General features: G+C 33.0%; 1 protein-coding gene across 1 annotated transcript; it reads left to right on the forward strand.

The window, feature by feature from the left end:
• Positions 1-1557: 1557 nt before the first annotated feature.
• LOC133175595 (BPTI/Kunitz domain-containing protein-like) lies at positions 1558-13951 on the forward strand. Its single transcript, XM_061310711.1, has 6 exons — positions 1558-1630; positions 6371-6538; positions 12230-12274; positions 12617-12784; positions 13185-13272; positions 13870-13951. Exons 1-6 carry the CDS (start codon positions 1558-1560, stop codon positions 13949-13951), a joined length of 624 nt encoding a protein of 207 aa, XP_061166695.1.
• Positions 13952-15098: the final 1147 nt, after the last annotated feature.

Genomic DNA, 15098 nt, shown 5'->3' on the forward strand with positions numbered 1-15098 from the left:
TGTCCAGAAAAACAAGAACCTTCTGGAGGGAAAAAACATTAACCAATCCCCAAGTAAAATAAAAAGTAAAATACCAATGAAATTAAAAGAAACATCCAACATTAGGCCTGGATATAATTAATGACTTAAGACCATTTCTATCTATATACACCACAGACCATGTGTGAATGCACACAAAAGGTTTATAAACGAAATTATTATATTGTTCAATATGTGCATTTTAAATCAAAATGAATATGACATATGACCTTATCATACATGTACATAATACAAACATGTATGCAAAGAAAAATTAGTAAAATATGCATCTACCACAAATACCCCGATTCCACACGGTGAGAAACGGGTTACGTCACAATATCCCACAACAACGACGGGTCCGAAATCAAACCCGCGTGCAAAAATCCCTATCAAACCGGAAATTACATTATTATAAAGATAAAAAGTTAATTAACTTGATTTAATTGAAATATAGTTATAATATATAATTCTTGTACTAAACTTTGTCGACTTAATTTATTCTAAAAGATCTAAAATTGTCTCTATTAGATTTTAAAGAAAAAGGTAATTACAAGCACGAAACACTCTAAAATGGCTTTATTAAATATTTTGAGTATATGATAAAGCGAATAACACATACTAAAAGCCATATCATATGTCATATCAGCCGTATATAATATTCTCTATTTAATAGATAGCTTAACGACCATTGATCATATAATTGTATTACTGTAAATGTATCATATTTAGTGTGTACGATATTTAGCGGAAACTGTTTTTGAACACGTTGGCGTGGATTTGATTTAGCGCATTTCTTCATGTTCTTATATATGTATATATGTGCAACACACTCAGCGTTGTACTTGAATTAGCGAAAGTTTCTTTCCGCCAAAAGCGCTAAAAGAATACACAGCCAAATGTAATACATTTACAGTATTAATCGACCTCCATACCGACAAAAAATGATACTACGTTCACGTCTTATAAGAGCTGTATCTTGTATGGATGGCGATTTCACACATTTATGATAAAAAGAGAAATATTTCCAATAATGCACGTTCGTCAATCGTTAATGAATTTATATAAATATGTCATATCGATACAAGGTGTAACAGAGTAAGGCTAGAATCAGGACAAGATAATAACAATTAAAAGATATTTTATTTGGTTACATACGTCACAGATTCAACACAACAATTAAAGTTCAATATAGAATTCACAATGTAATAAAGTGATCGTATAGTTTTCAAAAGAATGTTTCTATTTCCAAAATAATTCGAAGTGAACGTCTTAAAGATTCTAAAGACACTTATCAAAGTCAGGTAGTTGCTCGCCAGTTCAGGGGAGGAGATATTCCAGAGTCTCTGATCGGTAGAGTTCTCTCTTTCTCTCAATCTAAGTCTCTCTCTCTGGACGTCTCCTGTGTGGACCCTTTTATACCCATGTCCAGTCTCCAAGGTACTGGTGTATGGCAACACTCGTGTCCAGGCAAACTGCTGGTCATAGTTTATATCTTACTGATCCTATTAAACCACTTATGGGATGTTTTGGATCAAAATGACTTTGGTCAATAAAAGGCAGAATAAGTTAATGATCCGATTCCAGCTGTTAATTAATCTTAGTGGCTTAGGTTAGTCACCTTTTAAGCCAGAAATAGAAATGTGTTCCTTAAGATGAATAGATGAAATTCGGACCAATAGAATAATCCGATGATCCAATCTCCTTTTAGAGATATTTTAAATTAATTCCATAATTCGGATTAAAAGAAGTATCACATTTCAGTACATTGGTTCTTAAGACAAACACAGGGATTATTATGCCCTGAGACACTTGTTTGTCAATAAGATAGTTTTGTTATTATTATAAGAGAGATAGTTTTGTTATTATAAGAGAACTCAGATACAGAGATATCATAAATAGATAATGCATACAAAATATATAATAGATAATGCATTAATAAACATAAACATTATTAGTGTGCACATCAATTGTGTTATAAAGGTCGTCCATTAATGCATCATTATATCGACAGCGAATTGCGTATCATTTATGATTATTATAACTCCTAAGCTTTCGTGGCGAAAAACAGGGAGAAAAAAGTTTTGTTTAGGGACTTCCTAAAAATGCAATCAGCAAAATGATACGGTAGTCCAAGTCTTGAATTGAAATGATAATCATACCGATTAAATTATATCTGTTAGGTGTAATTTTATGAACAGATACAGTTTTGGGAACAACTTAAGATCTTGCTGGATATAGTTCATCCGGAGGCAGCTGTTATTTCGTTATTGTGCTGTTTCATCTAGAATATGTATATTGTAGCATAAAAATACTAATCTTACTTTTCTCTTTTAATTTATTTGTTTCTAAGAAAAATTTGGAGAAGAGTATTTCTTAAAGTAAGCATTATTCAAGTTGGATGGCCTTATCGATTCAAATGGAATCAAAGACGATTTCCTATCGAAGTGCACAACCCTAGTCATTCATGAGGATTTAATCTGGCAATCTTTGAAAACAGATTAGAGTACAATTGATTTTATATTTTCTAATTAAAAATACAACCTGTTTTCATAATTATCAAGCTACGGTTACCTTCGATTACTAGTACTCGATCGTGGTAGGAAGATTGTAGGTTCATGTATAGGCCCTGAAAAATCAATTTGATAAAAGAAAAAAAATTAAAAAAAAAAAAAAAAAAGATAGGTAGCAACTGTACTTAGAAGTGAAAGTTTTCGGTAATGAATTAAACCGATGACACGTATAACGGCAGGCGTTGACAAGATTCCCCATAGATCAATGGCCCTGAGTAGAGAGTAAAACTTTAAATTTGTCTTTTTCATCAGTATAAAAATCAGTATAAAATGACATCTCATATGAGTAAAAGATCTCGCAAGGGACGAAAAGCAAACATCAAAGAACCTTCGATTATTTTACGAAAAAGATGGAGCAGAACAAGATAGAAATCAATATTGACAAATTGTAATTGTATCGTTTTTAATAAGCATTGAAGCATATATTGTTTCTTTGCTAAAATAAATTTCTGATGTATAAGGTAATTCCAGTATAAAACAAATGTTGAAATGAGTCATATTTGTAAGTCCTCATCATTCAATTGATTTATTTGAGACACAATATTCTGAAGGAGTTGCTCTAAAATTTTGATAATTTATTTCTTTGAAGCTGTTTTCTCATCATGAATATAATTTTACATTTTATCTCATTTCCAAACTCACTATTAATTTAAAACTTAAGAATGTAAGACATGTTTCCATGTGACGAAATGAAAGTGTTGTAAAACAATGACCTGTACGATTCTTGATCACTAATACAGCAAAAACCAATTTACCTTCAACCTGCATGATTTGCTGAAAGGCTGCGACCAATTTATTTTTAACAGTTAAAAATGAATCATGGAGTAAAGCTTAACTACTGCATTCAGTTGAATTTTAACACAATTAAATTTTTGTCGTCAACTTTTTTTCATTACAGTATTTGTAAACGTATAAAACATTTTGCTACATTTTACGGCATGAAATAATTTGACTTTTTATGAGCGTGTGTCATCAGCCATACATTCATCTCTGATTCACATGCTTTAACTACACTTTTCGCATAGAATATCATGCTTTCCTATGAATGGATCACAGTATCGGGCAATAAGATATAATAAGTCTTTGTAGTATCGAATTCTATAAGAAGCATTATGCTCTTCATTTTTAATCTTATACTATTTATAAATTAAACATGAAAGCACTAAATCAGAGAAAAATAAGAATAGTGGTTCTATTCGGCATTCTTGGTAGCATGGTTTAATTTTTTATAGTATAGCCGTACACGTGGCTTCTGCCCACAGATGGAGGCTTAAGTTAAAGCAGTAATTCGACCAAAAAAACATTTCACATTTTATTATATATCGCTGTTACATATTGTAAATCAACACAAAACACATGTTATATGCGTTCAGTTGTAAACGAATTTCTTTTCAATGTTGATCCATGTCTTTGATATAAAGCTTTATATGTATTGCCAGCCCCCTTCTATTTATTCGGAAGGAAATATACATGATGTTTCTGAGGGTCTTTTTCTTGCTTTGGGTAAGACACAATCCCTTACTTTTCCTTAACGGATAATTATTTCTAATGTTTTAAACATATCTTTATCAATCTACTTTGGGCATTGATATATCTTTCCGCCAATTCATTTTTTTTATTGATATGTATTTGTATTTTTTATACATTGAAATATTTTACCTTTAGGTTATTGCCGTGGTACACGGACGGTTTGGGACTTTTCTCCATGGTAAGTTATTGCCGTGGTAAACGGACGGTTTGGGACTTTTCTCTATGGTAAGTTATTGCCGTGGTACACGGACGGATTGGGATTTTCTTCATGGTAAATAATTGCCGTGGTACACGGACGGTTTGGGACTTTTCTTCATTGTAAGTTATTGCCGTGGTACACGGACGGTTTAGGACTTTTCTCCATGGTAAGAGAATTTCACTCCTTTGGTTTTCTTGGTACGAATGACGCATATATACTGTATACAGGGAAATTTTCGCCCCCGTTTTATTTTAGCCCCTTTCGCCCTACTCACAGGTGGGCGAATTTAAAACGGGACGAATTCACAGAATACAATATCATTTCTTAAACAGAACTGTGACAGGGCAATATTGTTTGCAAGTGTGAAAGGGCGAAAATAACACGGGACGAAAATAACCCTGTATACAGTAGCTGCTAAAAACTTCGTGATAAAAAAGTCGAATTAATTTTCAATTCTCAATAAATTTACTTTAAAAAAAAGAAGGTTTTTTTTTTTTAAATCAACAACGTACGAGGGGTTATCAAAAAGTTCGTGGACTAGCACCATAAAATTAAAACCGCTTTGGGTACATCAATGATTTTTTACACATTTAGTTAGCATCATCTTTTCTATCTATAGGATAAACCATAAATCATAAGTTTTATTTTTTGATAAATTGTTAATGTTTTTGTAAGCAATGGTATGTCCAACCTCAAATATGACGTTTTTTTTTCTACCTGAGTGTAACTGAAAAAAAAAACTCTTTTGATGTGAGCATTTGTCCTCAAAAAATCCCGTCAATTCAGATATTTGGAACGACGCAATTGTTCCGTAAAATTTGCAATTTTTACCCTATTCTGTAAGTTCTATGAAATTTTATCGTAAGCTTTATATGGAGTGTCCAAACAATTAAGGGCTTGAAAATGACGTCAAAAAGGGGGAGGGGTTTCTTTTTCCTACATTCTATATTGTTTCGCACCTGGAAAAACTGGTATAGACCTAGGGAGTGTTTAAACAGGCTACAGAAAAATAAAATGCATCCAGAGTACTCGTTTTAAATACTCAAAAAGATTCAGAGAGATGAAAGATGCACAGTTAATGTCGATTTGTAGTCATTGTCAAAAGTCAGTCACGTCGAAAAGTGACGTTGATCATGTGTGGTAGAAAATGAACTCCAACAAGCGAAGTGTTCTGGCATAATCAAGTTCGGATCTTTCCCTATGTATAGATCCATTTACAATATTATATGCATTGAAAGCAGCTGTTCATGACATTGTAAAGTCATATAAACAAGACGGGATTAAGTCTTACTTATTACTCCAGGTAAATTCATCAAGATAAGTGTATGAAGTAGATAGAGCGGTCATTGAGAAACAAAACGGCGACAGCGCCGGGTGATCATATAATGTCTTTTTTATTTTAGAATAATTTGGCAAATTATCAATATATCGAGCTAAAATTTTCAACATTTCTTAAACTTTTGTTGATTTATGTTCCTTATAAATTTTGTAAGCACAGACTACATAGTATTAATTTTATCGAATCAGTCCACAAACTTTTTGATAACCCCTCGTACACTGTGTTAATGATTTCTGACGGTTGTACTTATTCACATGGTTACTGTTTTTGGTAAGCATAACGTCGTTGGTTTTTAATGACGCTGGGGATGAAAAATGAGCCAATTAAAAGTTAGAATTTATAATTATTTAGAGAGGATGTTTTCTTTTAAACCACCCACCAAAAAACTACATGTAGTTTTTTGGCCTGTTTGTTTGTTAAAGAAGGTTAAACTCTTTAACACAATATAAAATTTTAATGCAGAATCGCTGATTTATAACGTTATTGCATTTATGCAACCCCAGGGACGAATTCTTTATGATTGAATGTTTCACGTGTTGTTACAAACAGGAGATAAATATAGAAGTTAAACATTTCGTTAAGTGTCGAAATAAAGTATATCTTGCACCAGTATATTTCACCAGGGGCGCACGCTACATAGGCTGTGGGTATTTGCATAGTGTGCCCTCAGGTGAGAGATTGTTTCTCATACGTGTCTTATTTCTGCTGTAGGAACTTCCTGTACAGAAGCCAAAGATCCGGGTCCTTGTAGAGGTTCCTTCCGGAGATGGTACTTCCATCCGTCTGACAACACATGTCGGAGGTTTATATATGGCGGTTGTGGGGGAAATGGCAATAACCACAGATCTTTAAAGAGCTGCCTGGATGCTTGTAATGATGGTATGTTAATCAATATACAAATACTTCAACAAACGTGGATATAACAGATTACAAGCAGTAATCCCAGTCCCACGAATCCCACAAAAATATAATCTTAAAAAGGGCATAATTATGGAGCCCTCAAAACACAAAAGCTGGGATCAGGTGACAAGGAAGAGTAGGCATCTTCTCAACAGGCCTCAGCCTCCATGAGCTCTCTGTTTTGATGAGGTTAAAGGAGTAATTCAGTCAAAATTTGTTTGAAAAAATGGTCTAACATGAAACATTTCGGTCAAAGGGGTTACAACTTCTTGTAAACAAGGTCAATATAACGACCATAGAATTCACTAAATACTGACTTTATAGGGACGACCAAAAGCCTGTAATATCAACTTATTTGTCAGTAGCCTGCCTCGCTTTAAAACGAATTTTAACTCGGAACATGCTTTGCGTACCGAATCAGCTGGCAGCCAAATAGAACATTTGCAGAGGATAATGAATTAATTTGACATAAAAATTTAATAAGGATAAGGTCCAATATGAGCCTTTAAACCGATGTATTTTCATTTTGTTTTAAATTTCCTAAAGGGGCACGTGTCCATATTGACTTTGTCCAATTTGAATTATCTCTACTAGGCAAAGGCCAAAAATAAAACGGATTCGATAATTATTTTTCTTCAATACACATATCTATTTTTACGGTTGATTTGCACAGCAGCCTACTAAAATGAAATTATTTCAATTCTCAGGTTGTCCAAACGGAACAAACCCAGATAAAATACGATGCATTGTGGGAGCTTGCACCATTCAAACCTGCCGACGCTACCCATGGGCTATTTGTGTGTATGTATAGCTTTTGATTCTCTTAAAATAATATTTTGTACCATATTTCGAAAGGACGAATTTTCAGGGGAAAAAAAAAATCAGTAGATGTTAATTTTCATTCTCTTTAGTTCTAAATGTAAACGGGCGTTTTTCCTATAGATCTATGAACGCAAGCAATTTTTTTCTTACGTGATAAAAACGCGTAAATATTGTTTCATGACATTTTGAAAACAGTGGGGAAAAAAACTGAGAAAACCTATGTATCAACTCATATCATCTTACAGGAATCTGGTATAAGAATAAATTATCGAGTTATCCCTCTTTGTCTTAGATGTATAAATTTCTTTTAAAAATTAAATCGGTATTTAGATATTTTTTGTACATATAGCAAGATCAAAGAGAAAGAGAAGAAAACTACAAAATAGTGAAAATATATTGGAGTCATTTAAAAAAATATATATTTCTTCCCATAAACTGATTAGGATAATATCAGTACAGAAAGAAAAAACAATATTTCTGAAATACTTAGTCTAAAAAAAAAAAAATAATAGTAGTTCGCGGTGGAAAACAGAGGAGCCATGATGTGTTAAATTAGAAGGGAAACAACATCTTGTAGCTCGGTCTAAGAGCTAAAATAAGAGGTTTTCATTTATGAATCTGTTTCAATGATCGGCATTGTTGTCTATAGTCCTCTTTTTGAAATAACATTTATTTATAAAAATAATGCATGTGTCAATCAATTTTGTTTTTGTTTTAACAAACCATAGGTAGCTTCCAAGGACCCCCAATACGCTATGGGAAAATGCTTTTGTTAATTGAGAAATTACTTTGTACATACATGTAGATTAAAAATAGTCATCTTTACCCACAGGAAACAACACAGCATTCATAATAGAAATCACTGTTGCTTAATTAAATGGGTAAAATATGCCAACTTAGTGTGCAATCAATTTACTTTGGTCTGATGAAATGCTAAGAATTCTTCGATTTTTTTTAATCAGCATTGCGCGGTATATATTTCATTTTATTTTATTGAAATCACCAACTGAAAAAAAACCCACATTATTAGACTGAAACTCTTTGATGTGAAGTGCCCTAAAAGTGTCAGTACATTTATCATGTTGTAAATTTTGAATTTACTAAGTGGAGGGAAATGCAAAATTTACATTATGTATCATGTTGGTAAAGTTTGCATTTACCTCCATCTAGTAAATTCAAAACTTACAACATAATACAAGAATTAATAATTCCCATTATTTTTAAATCTACATGGTTTCATTACCTATTTTTAGACCTAGATGTAACGGCTGTATCTCACAGTTCATCTTATTTGGGAGGGACGTGACGAACAGGTGCCACAGGCGAGTTCCCGTACCCCCCAAACGACGGCGACCGGTGCTTATCGTGAGGAGGCGGAAATCTGGAAATCGAAGACGGAAGCATTTACATAAAAGACGGAAGTATGTGAATCGCAGAGGGAAGTTGGTGGTTCCTAAACGGAAGCCCAAAGATAGGAATCTTCGAAGTCCCTGAAAAGTCCGGGGTTGATGATATTTTATCAAAATGATGCGTTCGCATGATATAACGCAATAAAGTAATCAGACTGATTTTACCTTTCCTTCATTTTTCAGTATGAGTTAAAGAGAGGAAAGCGCATTTAAGCATAATTAACGTCCTAAATTTCTGCAATAATTCTAGTCCCTTTCTTCTAGTCCAATTCTGGTTCCCCTGCAAAAATAAGGCTCAGGGTCCAAAGGCCTTTAGAGGATTCTTGGAGGGGGTGGCTGATCGTGGAAATTAATAATCTATCCTCAAAAATGTTGAAAATAAATAATCTGTCCTCGATTAGCAAAAAAAAAAAAAAAAATAAAAAATAAATAATTTGTCCTCGACTAATGCTACTAACCCCCCCCCCCCCCCAAAAAAAAAAAAAAAAAAAACCACGAAATAGAGTTTTTGAGTTTGGGCGTTTTCCTGTTGGGGGGGGGGTCTTTTTTCAGTGAAGAAGAATATTAAGTAATTTGTGTCCTTGATCATCTTGAAAATAAATAATCCGTTCTTAACTGGCATGAAAATAAATAATCTGACTATAGAAATTTTGCCAGCCCCCCCCCCCCTTCTCAAAATCAAACGGTCGTCCCCTTATCATCGAAGCAAAACGAAATGCAAATTGCATCTATTACTTATCAAAGTACACTGACATATATATTATTATGAAATTCAGCTAAATATTTGCAAACATGTAGAATAAAAGGTGGAAAACCCAGTGGGACAAATTGTCCGACAAACGGCTAGACAATCATGCAGCAGATAGGGTGAAACCTATAGTCCCTTCCGGTAGGGGACTAAAAGTGATAATTTTAGAATTATGCGCTCAGGAAATATTGATAAAAAAAAAAATATATCAGCGTACTTGAATACTGAACGTCATATAGATGTATAATGCTGACCTACAAGAATTATAGAATACATGATGAAACTATGAGGGTGGCACGGGATGGTCGTGCTCCGTCCCCTGTAATTTATATATAGTAAACTATAAAAACAACCAAGCTACTTTATGATTGTGCAATAACGTCTGATAACCTTTTCCCGCATAATTTCCTTGCCAAGGAATTTTTGCTTGGTAGACCCCCACCCCCTCCATGAAAATGTTTGATTGCCTCCCTCCCCCCATCCCCCAACTGAAATTGCTTCCTAGGGGTCTGCATTCAGTTAACTAAAATGTTACAGGAAGGTGACTAAATGTCAGAAGTCTGTCATTCAGTCATATTTCCAGATCTTTATGTCAACATTATGTTTACTGACCAGCGCATGCAGTTTCATAACATGGGAACAAATAAAAAGAAATGAAGTGAGTGTATTATACATGTGCATATGAAGCAGTGTTGTGAAAAAATGGACTATCTCATATATACTCAAATAAAACAACAAGAAAGTCTTTAATCAGCAACATTTTTTTCCTCATTTAGATAAAAAAAAAATGGTAAAATAAAATTCGATCTAGTATCTCATAAGGATGGGGGAAATAAAAAAAACTCAATGACATCCATATTTCCCTTTTCAGATTAATTATATAGATCCTAATATAAAACTGGGATCTATTTCCCTTTTAACTTTTTTTAAAATTAGTCTGAAAAACTCGAATTTTTTATACTTAAGAATGCATTGCATTAATGAAATATCGATCTCCTTTTCTGTGTATATAGTCGTTTGTTCTAGATCTGCTATAGGCGGATCCATGTATATGTAACAAATTCTTTTTTAGAAGAGAAAAGGGTCATTCTTATGTATATTCAGTATACATGTAGTAAAAAAAAAAAAAAAAAAAAAAAAAATCACCTTACATACCAGACTAGACCCCTGCCCCATACTTTACCCCTTTACCCACTGGACGTAACCCCCCCCCCCCCCCCGGTGATCCCTAATCCAATCCCTCCCATTTATATTGTGCAGTCATTCTGTTGACACCTGTAAAGAATGAATACGCCGAATATGATGCCAATATTTTTAACGTCTAAAGGTGTGTAATACTTAGAAAATTACACTGCAAGCTATAAAGAATTTCTTAACCGTCTTTTCGTATAAAAAGTTTCCAGTTAAATGAAGCATAAATTGTACATGAACATTTGGATTAATTTTGTTATATGAGCACACGTGTTCATTGGTAAGTGACATATGGGCGGTTTAAACAGGACTGCCTTGCTAACGCTAACAATTAAAATTCATTTTTTTCCCCACATTTGTCTGATTTCAATAATTTATATATAAAATATATCTTTCATAAATTATATTGTTTTTAATTTGTTTCTTACTACAGAAATAAGTTGTGTTCATTCATATTTATATTAAATATATTTTTAAGATGAAAAACTAGTTATGTTCATATATGCATGTGTATATATATACATATCTTGATGGGCTTGTGAAAATTAAATAGAAGATGTACGAAATTATAAAAGAGAGAGAGAGAGAGAGAGAGAGAGAGAGATGAGATTCAAATCAAAAGATGAGAGATTTGCACCTGTCATTTCCAACGTGATAAAACATTATATCGCCGGATTCAATGATTCGCTATATCATTTATCTCGACACAAGTGCATACGACTCTTTGTCAACAGAAGTACCTGTACACTGCTGGAGATGAAGTATTCTATACTCTTTATCATGAAGGTATGTTTCATTTTAATCTTTAGAGTCGGTATTTCAGTTAAATGCTGTCCTTATTTTTGACCGATTTATCTTTGGACTTGGCTAAAATATATATCATATTTAGGACAGTTATCATGTAAAGATTTCATGTAATGACACATGTTTAAAAGTCAAGTGTACATCATTACAATAAACATATACTTAAAGTTTTAATGACCCTCTTTAAATAGGCACACCCAAACTTTTTTTTGTGAAATAAGCACACACACACACACACACACACACACACACACACACACAAAGAAACAACCTGAAAATTCATTTTTTTTTTTTTTGTGGTCTTTTTAAAGGTCTGCTGCTAGATTTTTTTTAAATCTAAAATGTGGACATTATGACTTTAAAAATAAAAATCGGTTCAGAGGAAGGGGTAAACCTCCCGGACCCCTTCCCCCGCCATCCCCTTTCCGGAAACCTGGGGAAGGCCCTGCAATAATGGTTCAGACGAAGGGGTATCCCTCCCAGACCCTCCCCGCATTCCCTTTCCAGAAACCTGGGACTGCCCTGCAATACTAGTAATAAAAAATGATGCTAGGAAATGAGAAAATTATATGAAATATATAAATAAATGAATAATAGAAAACCATAAAAAATAAACAAAAACATTTAAAACAAACATACAAACAAATATACAAAAAAAAACGACAACTTGCTATATTTATTTTCTTCTATTGCAGGTTTTTCTCTTCTTTTATTTTTGTGTTTTGGTGAGATCGGCAATATGTAAGTAAATACATAATGCATAATATGTAGTAACAAACATGAAGATCAGCAACCCATCAATTTCAGTGTGTTCGTGAAACATAAAATACACAATAACCCCCCCCCCCCCTTTCCAATTCTTTCAGTGCGCGTGTTAGTAAAAATATAAAATCCGCAATCCTACCCAAACCCTTTTTCAGCGCATTCATATAATATAAACTCCACAGTGTTCATTTCATGACACATTCTCCTGTGTATTTTGGGAGGTTAGAATGCATGGAGGGTTAATTTAGATATCGTAAAAAAAATGAAGTACAGATTTTGGCTTTTTTTTTTTTAAACCTTCTAAACGTATGTTTGCAGCGTCGGTGTGTCATCTTCCAAAGGATGTGGGTATGTGTGACGGATTATGCCCTCGATGGTTCTACAACGCCCATACGCACAGGTGTGAGGAGTTTTACTATGGCTGCTGTGGTGGAAACGCAAACAACTTTAGAACGGAACAGGAATGTTTGAACTCATGCAATAACGGTATAATGGCAGTCTGAATTCCGATATGATTAAAAACAAATCAACTTGAAGTCACGGAGAACATTGATCAAATCCAGTTTTAGAAATTTACTCTTTTTGTCATTTTCATCATTGGGGAATTGGTACTAAATTAAAACAAAATTCTTAATTAAGAAATGAGGTATCATTATTCGTTTGTGATTTGATCACATGACCAACCCGTATTTACATAAAAGTATAAAAATTGTACCTTATTTTTAAAGTAATTGACTTGACTATGAGTTAAAAGGTATTTTTAATTTTTTTTTTATTTATTTATTTAAAACCATAGTTATATTGATCGACCGTTAAGGTGTGCATACAAAGTTTTGAGTGTCAAATATTCCTTTACTTTTGTGTTATCATTTCCTGTTTGTATCAGGTTGCCCGAATGGTCAATCGAACATATTTTGTAAAGCGCCTGCCTGTCAAGTGACGTCATGTCCAAATTATCCCCGTGCCTCTTGCAAGTAAGTACTTTTTTTTATAATTACATGAGTAAGATATGGTTATGTTACTACAAAGGAAACCTTTTAACAATACACAAATTAATGCAATATACTGTTAGAATATGACGATACTTTTGCAATTCGTATTAATTCGGTCGGTACTTCTACGGTTCTCTCGTGTTCACTGTGTGAGTAGGATTATGGAAATAGCTTTAGGCTGAATATGTGGATCGTTATTGAAAAGAAGGAAAAGAAAACAAACAAGCAAACAAAAAACAAACAAACAGACAAACCAAAACAAAACAAAACACACACGCATTTTGAGAGGAAAAATGTATATAGCCAGTAAGAGAAATCGAATGCTGATATATTTCATTTATTATAGTATGATGTATGTGCAACTAAATATCGCAATTAATTTTAATAGGTATATATATGATATATTTTTGTGAAATTAATCTAGCAAACCCCTCAGGCCTTTGAACATATTGCCCCCTAATCCATTGTTAAAACCTTGCAAAACACTATAGTGCAAAAACTATTAAATTAAACAGAGAAAAATACAAACTAAAGTTTAGATATATATATTGCTCAGTCGTATACAAATTTATCTTCCAGAGAGGTGTGTAACGGCTGTGTGGCCATTTTCACGTCGAATGGGGAAGATGTCACAAGCACGTGTCAGTCACTGGGATACTGAGCTTTAGATGGTTCTTTGATTCTTTATAATTAAATAAAGCTATATCAGACAAAATGAAAATAATATATCGCCTTCTCCTTGGTCAGGGAGAAAGGAAGATGCAGAAAGATTTAGAAAGTGTGGGGCGAGCTAGCTGGTGTATTTGTATATACCCCCCCCCCCCCCCACCACCACCACCACACACACAATGCCAACAGTTTGTCGGAATTTCTACAAAGTAATTTTGTTGATGACCAATCACAAGATACGAAAATTGTCCATATATATATATATATATATATATATATATATATATATATATATATATATATATATATATATATATATATATATATATAAAGCACTAAAAACCAACAATACTGTATATCCTAAGTGTCGGATCTACTAAGTAGATACAAGGTCACGGATGGAAATTTATATAAAGCACTAAAAATGACCAAAGACACGAACAATAATAATTGTCAAATTTTCGGGACGACCTGTCCCTTCCTCGGGACAAAGAAAAAAGTTAAGAAGTCATAAAAACAAAGGAAATAGAGAAGCAAAAACAACTAGCACTACTACTAAACTACCAAACGGACTAAATATTTACAATGTTACATGTTTAATTTGGAGTTTATAAAGAAATCCGGAGCGCTATGAATTGCGTCCGGTCTATCGGGTGTACTCCAAATTAAACATGTAACATTGTAAATATTTAGTGTTTGGTAGTTTAGTAGTAGTGCTAGTTTTTTTTGCTTCTCTATTTCCTTTGTTTTTATGACTTCTTAACTTTTTTCTTTGTCCCGAGGAAGGGACAGGTCGTCCCGAAAATTTGACAATTATTATTGTTCGTGTCGTTGGTCATTTTTAGTGCTTATATATATATATATATATATATATATATATATATATATATATATATATATATATATATATATATATATATATATATATAAATGCCTAGTTTTCCATTCATCTTGAGGAATGGTTGTATAAAGTGTAGAAAAGTCGACGTTTTAATCTTATTGCCTTAAAAAAAAGACGATTTTAAAATAATTTCCTAAAATGTCTGAAATTTCTCCTATAGGCCTATATCTTTTTTAAAAAGTGAAAAATTATGTGTCTCAAAATATAACGAAATTAAATAATTTTTTGTTTGTAAATT

This window comes from Saccostrea echinata, unplaced genomic scaffold, assembly GCF_033153115.1.
Source record: "Saccostrea echinata isolate AGI-Se365-2 ecotype Australia unplaced genomic scaffold, CSIRO_AGI_Sech_v1 ptg000063l, whole genome shotgun sequence".
NCBI lineage: Eukaryota > Metazoa > Mollusca > Bivalvia > Ostreida > Ostreidae > Saccostrea > Saccostrea echinata.

What these genes read in the sequence shown, in the direction of transcription:
- LOC133175595 (XM_061310711.1), top strand. Translation starts at nt 1,558, where the DNA reads ATGACTTTGGTCAATAAAAGGCAGAATAAGTTAATGATCCGATTCCAG. An exon ending in CCTGGATGCTTGTAATGATG is followed by an intron (nt 6,539 to 12,229) that starts GTATGTTAATCA and finishes TTCTATTGCAGG; the next exon opens with TTTTTCTCTTCTTTTATTTT. An exon ending in TTTGGTGAGATCGGCAATAT is followed by an intron (nt 12,275 to 12,616) that starts GTAAGTAAATAC and finishes GTATGTTTGCAG; the next exon opens with CGTCGGTGTGTCATCTTCCA.